The sequence below is a fragment of the Convolutriloba macropyga genome, chromosome 10 (assembly GCF_964194025.1).
Source record: "Convolutriloba macropyga chromosome 10, txConMacr16.3, whole genome shotgun sequence".
Lineage (NCBI taxonomy): Eukaryota > Metazoa > Xenacoelomorpha > Acoela > Convolutidae > Convolutriloba > Convolutriloba macropyga.
This window is the reverse complement of record NC_134477.1, coordinates 32,248,519-32,263,297: the sequence shown is the minus strand read 5'-3', so window position 1 is coordinate 32,263,297 and position 14,779 is coordinate 32,248,519. Positions and strand designations below refer to the sequence as shown.

General features: G+C 33.9%; 1 protein-coding gene across 1 annotated transcript in view; it reads left to right on the top strand.

Annotated features, from left to right (window-relative positions):
- The first annotated feature begins 6,093 nt into the window (after positions 1 to 6,093).
- The window catches only part of LOC142348454 (uncharacterized), a 53,300-nt gene continuing 44,614 nt past the window's right edge, over positions 6,094 to 14,779 (top strand). Inside the window, exon 1 of the mRNA XM_075399816.1 lies at positions 6,094 to 6,416. Within this exon, the coding sequence (XP_075255931.1) occupies positions 6,327 to 6,416 (90 nt within the window). The 5' untranslated portion in view covers positions 6,094 to 6,326. The remainder of the gene's footprint in view (positions 6,417 to 14,779) is intronic.

The window sequence follows — 14,779 nt, the reverse complement described above, 5'->3', positions numbered from 1 at the left end:
AAACGTCAACCTCTAATAAGGGCTACTGATAAAAACGACTTACTGCAGCGAGCAAACCGTGACTCTCTGAAGACACCCCTCTTCGTTGAAGAGTTATGGGAACGATAAACTGCAGAGCAACCTACCAGATGGGAGATGTGGCCCTTAAGAATGATAATGGCTAATTTAGCCCAAAGAAACGTCACATTAGACGCACTCCTAGCGACCAAGCCCACAGCCTTCCTCCAGAACCTCCCATCAAAAATGTTATACAAGGAGCCAAAATATAACTCAAAAAAAAACTCTGAAAGTAAAAGACAGATCCGTGACAATCAACTGAACCTAAAATGGAACCTTAAATGACAGAAGATAACTGAAGCAGGAATTCGCTGTGCAGGTGGTACTTGGAAATTGTGTGATCAGAAATGTGTTTCACTCCTTTTCCTCATAATATGAACAAATGGACGATGAATTCTGACGCAGAAAGTTCTCGACAACGATTTTTACAATTTAACAACATAACAAATATGAAGTATGTTCGAACTATTTTTCTTTTGTCCACGAAACATAACTTTCGACCGCTTCATTTTTTTTATCAAAAACAAAAGAAAAGTGGACAATTCTAGAACGTCTTAAAAAAGAAGACCGAATCTGTAATTTGAACAATCACAGAACAGGTTTTATGACAGATAAATTTCATCAAAAACATGTCAGATGATGACATTTAGAAAAATGGGTACGTGACACGGTTGATCCTGACAGAGCGTCGAGCATTGCAGTCAGAATGGAAACGGGGCAACAAAACGATCAACTAATTCCATCAAACTAGTCCTATGAGTGTAAATGCATTACCGCCTTAGAGTCGATTTCGCGGTGAAACATCAAATCATCATCAGAGATCACGATAGGACTTCATTCGTGAGACAAGTAGTACTTTCAGGAAATGTGGTAAAAATTGGTCACAAAATCAAAATTAAGCAGGCATTGCGGTTGGTAAGAAATTTAATCATCGTCGAGTTCTTAATCGCTTCAACAAGGCAATCCGGACAGAATTGAACTAAGAAACTACTCACAGAAAAACAGAGATTTCAGTCATAATGAAACAGAACTTTCTGATGAATCGAATTTCAATTTCATAAATTACAACAAACAATATGCTTCTCAGACGAGTCATCCAAAGATAATAATGCAGCGATGAGTGAAGATACTGGTCTAAAAAATTTACTTCAAATGTCGAAAATGTTTAATCGGAAACACTAATTGTACTTTGCTCCTCAATTCTGAGAGTGGCTGATCAATTATAAACCTTTCACTTGTGAAACAAATAATCTACAGATGTGAATATGCGGAAAGATACCAATAGAACCTCTAGAACTAAAGTCGTTTTTGAGTGACAGAGTTCACACTTTAAGTACATTGAAAGCGCGCATCAAATACAGTAATTAAAAACTTCAAAGAGGAACATTAGTTGTTACCGCAGTTGGATTTAAACCGAAACTCATTTGAGATGGATTCGATCAATTAGGAAAGAAATGACACATCTAACTTCTCCAGACTTAGAGGTTGTTTGCTTTATTCACCAATGTCAAATTGCCGCATCAACTAGTGGAACTGGCAGACCGAAATACCTTGCCGATATCACAAAGACTGTCAAGTCATCCAACAAAAATGCAGAAAGGTCCCAATCCATTTGCAGCCAAAGAAATTACACCTCAACAAACTCATGAAAGCAGTTCAAAAAGAAAAACAGTCCATTTTTCGGTTCAATATTTAATTTCAGCAATTGTCATAACAGTCAGTAGGAAGCAATCAATCAAAAAAGCCCTGGATTTAAAAATTGGTACCCTGGATTTATGTTTGGTACCAATTGACAATCATGGTTTCACTCATCCAAATAATTTCCCAAACTTTAAGCTCAATTGCGCCGCAGGAGAAGGTGTATTTATCAATGCACAACAACTCGAGAAGCCATCCTTTCAAAGCTACATCCCGCAACCAAAAAAAACAAGCGTGACGAAAAGTTTATTATAAAAACGACTATGGAACTTCAAAAATGGGATTCACTGCAGGATAGTGGGAATAGACTGTGCGTGTAGTCACATATCAGGAAAATTTTGCTCAAAAGCAATGCAAAAACAGAAGAAGCCGGAGACAAACAAATTATTGTTGCCGAATAATTTTTGTATTGTTGCCAGGCCACAAAGAGACAAATATTGTTGCCGAATTCCCAAATTACAAAAACCAACAAAACAGCTCCTCAAAATCTCGGCCACAAATCTACAAAAACAAGAGAGCCAAAAACAAAAGCCACCAGGAAAACAGAAAACACTCAACTGCGGGACCCAGTAGTTTTGTTACAACCAAAAAAAATTTCCGAAAAAAAAACAAAAATCTGCGGAAAAAAGGTCGGACATTTTGAAAAAATCGATCATGAAAAAAGATGGAGCCAGCGAGCTCAATTTTATAGTTGCAAAAAATCAACAGCGGGAATGACTGAAAACATAAACAAGGTAGAAGGGATCGTGATAAAACAAGCGAAAGCAAACTTAGACACTCAAACTTGACAGACGCTGTTCAAATGAAAGGAATAAAAAAATGAAAAAGCCAACCGAGATATAAGAGCGACACTTTGGTCGTTTTTTTGTCCCATTTCAATACGATTATAGTGGGAGTAAAGTTTGAGACCTTTGTCGGTTGCGACTCCAAAGTCTCAAAATTGATTGCAATTTATTGCTCTCCACTGAGTCAACTGGTCCACACCGCGAGAGTCTTATTATGCTGTCTCAATTTGAACTATGATTTCAAGCTCCATCTGATGATCACAACTTACTTACTAGATTTCATACTGTAACACGCCGCTTTAGTTGTGCGTCATAATTCCTCGCTTTCAACTTCTGGTTGGAGCGTTATATTAGGCCCAAAACTTATAAAAAGCAACTCTTTGCTCGTTATGTTGATTCTATGTCAGCACCATTATAGTGAGAGTAAAGTTTGAGATTTTTTTCAGTTGGGAACCCTCAATCTCTTAATTGATTGCAACGCTGTGCTCTCCACTGAGCTAACTGGTCCACACTACTATAGGCTCACTATGCTTAACTAAATTGAGCTATTATTTCAAACTACATCTTATCATCACAATTTACTTACCAGATTGCATACTCTAACACACCCCCTAAAGTTGTTCATTATAACTCTACATTTTCAACTTTGGCCAGAGTGTTATACTGGGCCCATAAACAATAAGAGCAAATCTGTGCTCGTTATGTTCATTCTATGTCAACACCATTATAGTGAAACTAAAGTTTGGGGAATTTGTGTGATGCGGCTCCACAATCTCTTAATTTATTTTAATCCTGTGCTCTCCACTGAGCCAACTGGCGCACAATGCGCAAGTCTTACCATGCTCTCATAAATTGAGCATTATTTTCAGTCTCTACCTTTTCATCATATTTTATTTATCAGAGTGCATACCCCAACAGGAGCCAAAACTAACAAAACCTAGGGAAGCATTGATTTAATTATATAAATTCAATAAAATCGTTATCTTTTGCAAAAGAAAAACGAATCGGGATATGACGTAGAGTTGGGTCCTCTTCAAATATTGGAACGCAACCGTTTGGCTCCATTTCAGTAGCCAAATTTCAGTAGAACATCTGTTGAAGCTCATATAACCCCGGACAGAACTTCAAGGCTTAATCAGTACTGATTCAGTGAAATTGCATGTTTTGAATCGGTACTGTATAAGAGCTATGCCCACGTAAATTTTTAGAGAGGGCACGTCCTATATCAAGCCCTAAGTCTTGTCAAATCTTGAGTCCAGTCTTGGTCAACACCTGACAAGTCTTGAGCAAGTCTTAGCCAAGACTTGACAATTCTTGTGCAAGTCTAGGCCAAGACTTGACAAGTCTTGGATCAAGTTATGAGCAAAGTTTTTATTGTTGGTTTGCTTTTGTTCGGTAACAAAAGAAGAAGGCGGCCACTTAAAGTGGCATTCCTAAAAACTCCCCAAGGTAAAAAAAAAGAAGCGCAAGACAACTTGAGCACTTCCGCAGAGTTCACTTGATAGAGAACGGATTTTTTTATCGCTCAAAGATACCAGCCAAGGCTGCTTTTTTCTGCTAATTGAAGAAAAATTCCATTCTGGGGTGAATGTCTGAGACACTTGAAGCTGGTATATGCTCAATTCAGAAATAGCTTGGCCAGATTATCAAATTCATCCTAAAATTTTTTACGAATTTTTGCTATTTTGGAAACGCATTAATTATAAATAAAATTTTATAAAAAAACTAATTGTTCCTAAAACTCCTTTTTGCCTAACCGCGCAATAATCAAGACTTGTCAAGTCTTGGTCATGAATTGACTGAAAACTTGAGAGGTCTTGGTTAAGACTTGACTCAAGACTTGCCAAGCTTTGGCCAAGGCTTGACTTACACTTGACAAGTCTTGAGTAAGTCTTGACATGTCTTCACAAGTCATAAGACTGGAGATAAGACGTGATCAAAACTGATTTGTCAATTCGAGGCGTTTATTCCACTGCGAAGGTACTTATCAAGGCTTGAAATCCGTTCCGGGCTCAATTGCCGACGAAGCGGCAGACATTCTCAATCAAAAATTTAAATCTCAATCAACTCACCCGAAGAGAAGAAACAAAGTAAAGGATTGCTGAACAAATTAAAAATCCTGCCGTTAGAGGAACTCACTAAGCCCGCGGAGAAATCATCGGCATCTACAGTAGACACAACTGAGCAGGAAACGGAAAAATAAAAAGAACCGAGTTCCAGACTGAAAATAAGCTCACGGAGCTATAAACTTTGGGTTACAAGAATCTAATTCAGAATTAATTTATACAATTTATACCCCGCGTTGCTTGAGATGTGTTATTTCTGACCGATTATCTAGATGGTGCTGATTGACCTTGATGACATTAGGTCATCTAAAATGGAATAGATGATGTGAGAATGATATTGGTAAAAATAGATTACAGCTTTTGTTCTCAAACGTGTTTTTTTCCGGAGAAGCAAAATCAGATTTTTAACACAACAAGATCTCACTGTCGACAAAACTCATTGCAAAAATGTTATTAAAATGAATGGGATTTGGTGGACTTCATGCATCATTGGACTGTTCATGCATCATTGGACTGTTCTAACTGCTTTTGACCAATCAATTTCCCCCACATCAGTCATCAATCGTCATCTAATATTTCTTCTATTAATTCAGTTTAAATAAATTTTTTTAAGGGAAAGGCTAAGAAAGTGTAAAACCTTATTTTGAACAAATTATTATGCATATTGTGAGGAATAAAAGCAAATTGTTTTTCAAAAGCTTTATTTTCAAGAAAAACCTTCAAATAGCGCTTCAATAGAGACATTTTTGCTAAACTGAGAGCTAAGCAAGAAACATCTTCAAATAATCAATCATATTTTTGAAAACACTCAGTGAAAACAAGTCTTGAAGCAGAAAATGTCACAAATTGAGGTAGAAAATGTCACGAATTTGAAAATATTTATGGTAATCTCAAATGCTTTTATGTCTACAATATCGAGATCTTTTGATACAGTTGCTGCGTTTTTCCTTAACTGATTTTTAAAAAACAAAACGTGAACACTTTTGGTAAACTTGATCTGTGAGTTCAAACGTTTTGATGGAAGATTCTTGACACCAGAATGTTCTCAAATCTGAGAAAAATGAGAACTTGATAACTGGCAAAAGTAATTCTTTTCACCATTCTTATGCCTGTTTCAACGCCTTTTAGACCCCTTTTTGCAATGCTTGAACTCACAAAGATATCATTAGCTGAAGTACGTAACTTTCCATGAAACACGATAGCTTACTTAATCATAGTTATTAAAGAGGGTCTATGCGTACAGTCAGCTAGTAATCGCGGGCTAAATCAAAGAAAAGGAGGGTTCAATTTTTCACTGGTTTCGATTTCATAAAAGTTGAATTATGCGGGACTATTTTTTGTCTAATTGGAAATTTGAGAGGTTTTATTTTATCCTACTGTTTCCTCTATTAATTCAGTTTAAAGGCAAAAATTACCATTCTTTACTTAGATCTTCACTTTGAAAATTCAAGAAATATTCCCTTAAAGTTGCCACTCTTAACCAATCAAATTGCAGTATAATTTCCGTTAATCAGCGCTTTTTTGAAAAGATACAATTTGAAAGTGAGGAAAAAGTAACTTTAAGTGTTCAATTATTTTCCATCAATTGCGTTTTTCCTCATTTTTTTGTTGACTTTATTCAGATAGATACCTTTTTGTTCACTCATACCTGGTGTGATTTGTTCTCTAATTACAATTTAAGAGTGTAAGAAACAGAAATTTCAATTTAAACTGCAGCAATATGAACAGCAATTTAGTCATCCGTTCTGTGTTGTTGACCGTTGTCATCTTTCAGATATTCTTCAGAAGTCAAACTAGAGCACAACAACAGGTAAGCTGTCCAAGTTTTTGACAGTACAAGAGAAGTTCTTTTCAACTTATCTTTCTCGTTTCTGTCTTTAAAAGAAATATAAATGCCTTCAAAAAAGTGGCTGCGACCTTAGCAGAGTAAACCCAATGTTGATACCCAATCCCCAGTACAAGTAGGATGGTCATCTTTTGAATATCTCAAAAGATTCTGACAAAATGTTTATTCTGCGATCTTGAATGACTATCAATGTAAATGCCTGCCTTACAAGATCATTCAAAACGATGTCTAACTTGAATATTTGTAAGTGCAGGATTCTTGATGTTTGTCACCCTCGACCTCTACATTAATATTTTGCGCAAAAGTAAGATTAAAATATCTTTTTAATGACCTCTAAAAACTTTGAATTGTTCCCTTGGTTTTTACCATTACTTTTTAATTTTTCGTCCGGAACTGCACATTCCAAGTTTTGCCTATTTTCCTCAGACAAAATTTTTTTCGTAAGACATGTATGACAGTTTTTTTTACACCACGTCATTTCACAATTGTATTCTAATTTGAATAATAACAAGACCTTTCATGTTTATTACTATGTTGTTGTATTTGGTAAGAAAGTTTTAGATTGTAGCTGCTTTATCTCACATTTGCTAGATGATCGCTTATCTTGCAAGATCTTAAGAAAATAATCTTGCATGCCTTAAAGTGAAGATTCTCGAAAGATCTTTCAAAATAACAAATTGAAGTCTACCGGAGAAACTAAGACTCATTAAACAACAGTTTTTATATGCTACCAATATCTTAACCACGAAACTTAGGTTGGAATATCCAATTTAGGTTTTGACAACAAGTGTCGAAAAGAGTATTTGCCTGATTTTACCCAGATTGTGATAATCAATGACTCATGATCAAAACGGTATTGGCAGCAATTAAACATGGCATTTATCAAATAGATGTTGTTTTATGCCTTGTATAATCAATTTCTTTTATGGAAATATTCACGAATAAGCATAGATGACACCATTTGAAGCATTAAAAAGAAGTTTCCAAAAACTGTAGTTTTTGTGTTAACTTTACAAGCGTAATTGATTCATGCTTCAAAAAATTGAATAATTTAATTAGATTGTAATTTGATAGATTGTTAGAAAGAAAAATTGAAAAACTGCAAAAAAAAAACTTAAAGCTAACTATACGATAGTTTTTCCTCACCAAGATACATATTTTCCATCAAACTGAAAAGCATCTTGTAGAACAACAATTAAAACTGTTCTAAACAAGAGTGCTCGATAATAGCTCGGAACGAGTTTCAAGCCCTGACCAGGACGTCCAAATTGACAACTCAGTAGTGACCAGGTCTTGTTTCAGATCCAGAAATTTTTGAAGACTTGTCAAAACTTGCTCGAGACTTGTCAGTTCTCAGTCAAATAGTAGCGAAAACTTGAGGAATCTTGAGTCAAGTCATCGCAAAGACTTGACAAGCCTTGATTATTACGCACTTAAATAGCAAAGTACTTTTGAGAAGAAATTATGAAATTCTATCAACTCACAACGTCCCAGATATTCAGGGCTAAAATGCGTTCAAACAACTGACGGAAAAGTTTTTGGACTCATTTCTCTAAAAAGCTGCTTAAAATATTATAGAATCAAAACAATTTGAAAAAGGTCTCATTTATTAGAGTTTATTTTGCTAGTTGCGAAGTCGCCAAGTTGATGTAATCAAGGGGTATTTCAATATCTGGGCCAAACAAAATGTTGTTTCTGGACAAAAATCTTACTAAAGGAAGCCAAATACAGCAGAAATTTGAATCCTATATATTGGGAAACAACTGAACAGCTGAAGAAGACAATGTATTAGGGTAATTGGTAGCTTTATAAGGATCACCTAACACTTCGAAACACATTTTGATTAGATTCTGATGTTGAGGCGCACATTTTCAAATTTCTATCCGTTTGACTTATAAATTGAATTTTCAAGGTCAGTTATAGGCAACTCGTTTTTTACCAATAATCTCTGAATTCAGAAAAAATTCCGTGGCCCATTACAGAGAATTGAAGTCCCATATTGAGTCATTGGTTCTAATACTTATGACAATTAGCACCTAATGGAATCTCGAAAAAAAAAACAGCGCTGAAGTAGATTGATTGATGAAATCAAAAGAAAATCAAAATTTTAGAATCAGTATATTCAGTGCATTTCTGACATACTTTGCATTTATAATGTCAACTGAAAGCCAATAGAAACTTTCAGCAAACAAAATTTTTAAAAAAAATGCACTCAATGTATTAGCATTTCGTTCTCGGGAAACTACGTGCTTATGGATTTGCAAATAAAGCTGTAAAAATGTTTCAGTCATTTTTTGTAGAAAGAAGCAATGTGTAAAAGTGTAAAATTAGAATACGTTTTCATTGAAATAACAACAGTGAACCATGATTTTGCTCAAGGAACAGATTTTGGGGCCCATCATTCTTTCTCTACATCAAAGATTTTAATGGAAAAAAGGAAAAACTGAAATTATTCAATTTGTTCATGATACATGTTTTATATCAGAAATAAAAAAAACCCTCAAACAGAAAATTATGTCCTCGACATTTCGAAAACATGTGATGAATACCTCAAACAAAGCCAGCTAACAACAAATTCTGATAAAAATAAAGACCAATTCATTTTTCATTTCCAGACAAAATTATGGTCGGGACAAAAAAGAAAATTGAAAAAAAACACACTGCCATGGCATGGCGAAATGATCAATGTATACTATACGGCCTCAATTAGCTCTTAAAGCAAGTAATGTGTATTTTATTTTTCAAAATCTTAAGAACTCATAAACACAGCGAATAATCCAACATATATATTGGAGAATAAATGTTTGCTCAACAGATCTATGAATGAAATCTGATACAAAATCAGCGGTGTTGCTAATCACACACATGAGCTAAGAAGCGATTCTTTTCAGGAAATGCTTTTCTTCCTGATAACTTTCTCCTTGGGAAAGGTTCTGGCAGAAAAATTACCGAACAGAACTGATCATATTAGAAGCAAGCAACTGTTCGTACACCAAAAAGCTTTCTGGAATAAAGTGCGTCTTGAAATACTGAAACTAAAGTTAAAATATTTTTAAGCTAGCATCTGTTCCAGCAATTTAAACATGAACCAACCGAATCATTAGAAGCATTAGATGCTTTCTAGAAGGTACTTTTAAGTTTAGCAGAACACGGATTGTGATTGAAATAGTGTACTGGGAAAATACAGGGTAAATATTAATTTGACTTTTTTTAGTTGCTTTCAGAGTTTTTTTTTACATTTTTTTTTGGAAAACTACACAAACAGGTTCGGTCCACTTTTTTCTCTAAAGCATTGGTTTTCAACATTGGTTTTATTCTCTAATTCGCTCGGAAATGTGTAACAGAAATTGTATTTTCTTTGATAGACAGATTAGACCATTCTGTGGTTAACAGTTAGGTTACTAATTGTAATAAAAGCTGGAAGACTTTTTGGAGCAGTCTACATGACTGAAAATTGCCAAGCAGTGTGAATGCTAGACAGGTCTTTTATTTGATGTCAACATTAATAATCCAAACAATTGTTGATACTAGTGCAAGCAACCAACAATAAATTACCAATCACTCATTCTCTTCGTGCCACTTATAGAAATGACAATAAAGAGCAGTTTAGAACTGGCATGAGATGTTGATGAGTTTTTTGTCCTTTTGTCCAATGCCGCTTTTCAGCTTCAGTTGCTGCAGACATGAAATTTTGTTCCAACCCTCCACGGGTCGAGAAAATTTCCAAGAATTATGTAAGAAACGCGCTGAAATGCGCTCAATTTTCAAAAAATTCAGCGCAAAAACCTTACATAATAATGCGCTGATATGCGCTGAAAAGTGCTAAAACTTTGTAAGAAATGCGCTGAAATCCGCTGAAATTTCAAAAATTTCAGCTCTTTTCATTCATTCCGAGGCTCGAACCCCGATCATTGTGTCTCTTCTATCAATTAATCCACTGCGCTATTGAGAACTGAAATGCTTCCCCTTTAGTTTGAACTTATAATAAAAAGTTTGATATGAAAAGCGCTGAAATTATGTAAGAAATGCGCTGAAGATGCTCTGAAATTTTGTAAGAAATGCGCTGAAAAGGTGCTGAAAGTTATGTAAGAAATGAGAAGAAAATTCACTGAAATTGTGTAAAAAATGCGCTCAAGGTGCGCTGAAATTTTAAAGTTTCAGCGCTATCTCGAAATTTCAGCGCATTTCAGCGCATTCAGCGCATGTCTTACATAATTTCAGCGCATTCAGTGCATTTCTTACAAAAAGATGCGCTGAAACGGCGCTGACATCTCGACCCGGGTACAAACTTTTTTGTGGAATTAGGAACTTTATACCGGACCTAATTGTTTTGTTAAACCAATTTTAGCCGACTGATAGCTTTTGGAGAAAGGCAAAAAATCAGATTTAGAGAGCAAATAAAGACAACAAAACTCATTTTTAAAATTATGTAAGATCATTTGCAAAATTGGACAAAAAATTCAAAAGTCATATATTTTCAATATAAAAATTTTAATTGATGTGATATGCTTATGATAAACAGATGGTAGATATCATACTCTACATTAAGCTTGCAGTAATAAAAACCATTTCAACCTAAACTATTATTATTATATCAAAACTTTTTGAAAGGCGTGATAGAAACATGGTGCGAGCCTGGTTTTTTGTACAGTCAACAATGGACGACCAATAAAACTTTAAAGAAATACAAAGACAATGGCAGTGAAACGCTTTTGAAAATTGAATTGGTCTTGTAAATTTATCGTATTTATATTTTCTTTTTTTGAGAAGCAATTGAGTCTTAAAACTTTTAAAAGTTAAGCACACCAGAACGCTTAAACCCGAAAAATGCGATTTTCCTATTTATTTAACCTTCTTAGTTTAAATAGCTCTGAGGAGATAAAATCTGGTACTAATTAAACTTTCTTTTATGAAGCTATTCCTTGTTCAGAGATGTTTGCAATTTAGAAAACCGTTTCCACTTTAAATATCAAGTTGGAGAAAAATTAGCGTTTTTCATTTTTCTGATATAAACTTTATTACTAGACTCTAGAAAAAAGGAAAAACATTTACTTGGCAAAAAACCTAAAATTACCCAGAAAGTATTCGAAAACTCATTGCGAACGCTAAACCGACAATTGGTTTATAGCATATTAAATTGAGATTTTTACGGAGCATTGCAAAATACTTTAGGATGGCTTAATGTTTATTTCAGTCAATATGAAAATAATGGCTGTGTTTGTTTTTCATTTGATGTCAACATTAATAATCCCAACAATTCAAGATTGGTGCAGACAACCAGAATTTTTTATTCACTCATTCTCTTCGGGTCACTCATATAATGATAGAAAAGAGCAGTTTAGAACCGCATGGAAAGTTGATGATCTTTGTGTCTGATACCGATACTCAGTTGCCGCAGAGATGACATTTTGTTCCTGCCCTCCAAATTTTTTTGTGAAGTTAGGAACTTTATACCGGCCCTACTTGTTTTGTTTAGCCAATTTTATCCGACCGATATCTTTATCGGAAAACGAAAAAAAAAGAATTATTTAGAATTCCATGAAAAACTGAATCGATTGGTGAAGAGACTATTTGAATTGTTTGATTTATCGTGAAAGTATTGAGTTTTAAAGTTCTCTACTTTATTCACTTCTCTCGGCTTTTCACATTTCCAATGAATTTAGGTAGTTTGAAATCGAATGCCTGGAATTCGATGCTATTACAAACTTGAAGAAATATTTGAATCTGATATTAATACAGGAAATAAATTAGATCTAAGGAACAATTGAAGACGAAAAAACTCATCTTTAATTTTTTTTGTTAAATCATTAACACAAATCGACGAAAAGTTCAAAAAATCATGAATTTTCAATATAAAATTTTCAATTAACTTGTGATATACACATGCCCAACAGATTTTAGATATCATAAGTAAGGTTGAAGTAAAAAAAATGATTGCGACCTAAACTATTATTGTTGTATCAAAAGTTTGAAAGGTAATATAGAGACATAGTGCGAGCCCGGCTTTCTGCTCAGTCAATAATGGACGGCCAATGAAACTTTCAGAGAAATACAAAGACAGCGGGAGTCAAAGACTTTTGAAAAAGGAAGTAGTAAAGGAAGGAAATATTCTCATAACTATATCAGCAATTTAAATTGATTTTGATGAAAATAAATTTTAAATTTTTTCTCGGTAAACACGAACTGACAAATAACAACTGCCAAAAAACTTTCATAGTTTAAAATTTCCGAGGAGATGAAACAGGATACTAATAAACTCCCTTGTGAAATCTTTTGAAGCTACGCCTTATTCAGTGATGTTTGCATTTTTTTAAAACAATATCTCCAGATGAAAAATCAAGATGGAAAAAAATTAGTGTTTTTCATTTTTCCGATCTAAACTATATTACTGGACTCTAGTTTAAAAAAATGAAGAAAAAACATTTACATGGCAAGAAATATATATATATATATATATATATATATATATATATATATATATATAGCACCAGAATGCATTTCAAATTTCATTACGAACGCTAAACTGATCCTAGGGTAATAGCAACTTTAAACTATAGTTTTTCCAGAGCATTGGAAAACACTTTAGGATGGCTTAATGTTTGTTTCAGTCATTAAGAAAAATAAGTGCTATTTTGTTTTTCAATCCAAAAGCATCAAGCAGCCAAACTTTTTGATTTTTTCTAAACTCTCAGGAAAAATCAAGCAATCAAACTGTGCTATGTTTTGGATTATGGATGTTGCTGCAAATTTTATAAAATTTAAAAACGGATCAAACTTGCAAACTCATTGGTTCAAAGATTGTAAAATTTCAATTTCTCTAGAAATTCCATTCGAATTGTCAGATTGACTACGGAAATGTTATGCAGCTCAATAGAACAGACGAATGACAGAATTTTACGTGTTTTTGTTTTCTTTGCCACCAATTTATGTTCAATTGACTCTTCAATTATATTAAATTTTTATCTCATTTGCTTATCTATTTCAATTGTTGGTGCAGGATAATCTGAATGAAGGGAATCATTTTTTGGAAAGCTAGCTCTTACTTCTTCTTAAAGTTTGAAAATAATCAAAGTCTTGTGAATTTGCCTAGAGAGATTGAAAGACAAAGAATGCACCCTCCATTAACATTGTTCTCCTGTCAAAATTGAAAAAAAAACACAGTTCCTTTGGAATGGTAATGGCCTATGGCGTTATTTGATAATGTGGCGCGTTTATCAAAATATATGAGTAGACAAAAGGCTGAATGGCTTTTTCTTTATAAAAATATTCGGCACGTTTTGCCATGTTTTTTGCAGTATGCCAATCGTAACTATTTTGCTTCTTTTTGAGGGTGTGGTAATACTTCAAAATAAAATTGCTTGTTTTTATTCAAAACCACTGAATTATGCGCAGAAATATTTGCACGTTTTTTGTCTTAGTAGACTGTGGCGTTAAAATCTTATAAACGCTCCAATTTCGAACACTAGATTCGAATATGCTTGAATTCATTTGAATATCTAAAGCAGCTGAACAAATTTTGCTCGCCCTTTGATGTCATATAAGGTAAAGTTCAGTCAAATACATCAAAGTAGAAATATGAACTCTCAGGACTTTTTAGCAACGATAATCAAAAACAACGTTGCAGTGGAACAATTCAAAAGTTAATATAGCTTTTAATTAATTTAGCTTGTACTAAATAAAATGCCTCAAATTCGAAAACTACCCATTTCAGAGTTCCAATAGCTAGAATCAACCTGACAGTGTAACAGCCATTTAACTTCTATATAAAGGTGAAGACAAAAAATACAATGAAACCTTATCACCCTAGAGCCCATGCCAATTTCCAAAGCCAGTAATTTTGAGGCCTTGCGAAATTGCAAGTGAGTGAAACAATCCTCAGATAGTAATATTAACAAAAAATGATTATTATGTTAAGGTGGTTTATGCTTACTTTTAATTCAGAAACTTAAATTCAATTTTCGGTAAGTAATCGCAGTTTCTGCGAGTCATATTTTTTGGCTAATTGTTTTTTGACCTGTCAATTGTTTTCAATTACACAATGAATAAGATTGAACATAAACCTTATCTTGCAAAAAAAAGATAACTTGTAAGCACAAAACTTTTTTCTATGCGTACAGTGGATTACCATACGAAAAATTATAACAAGAAAAACTGTGTTGAGTTTAATTTTTCAGAATTTTCAAAAAATAAAAAGCAAATTAATTTAAGATTTGTAAATCTAAATTGTTTCAGTGCATGTTGCGATTTGTGAAATAAAAGAATGCGAAAATCACTTACCATTATCCTTTTGATCGTTAACGAGGAGGATATTTTTCGATCAATTGCTA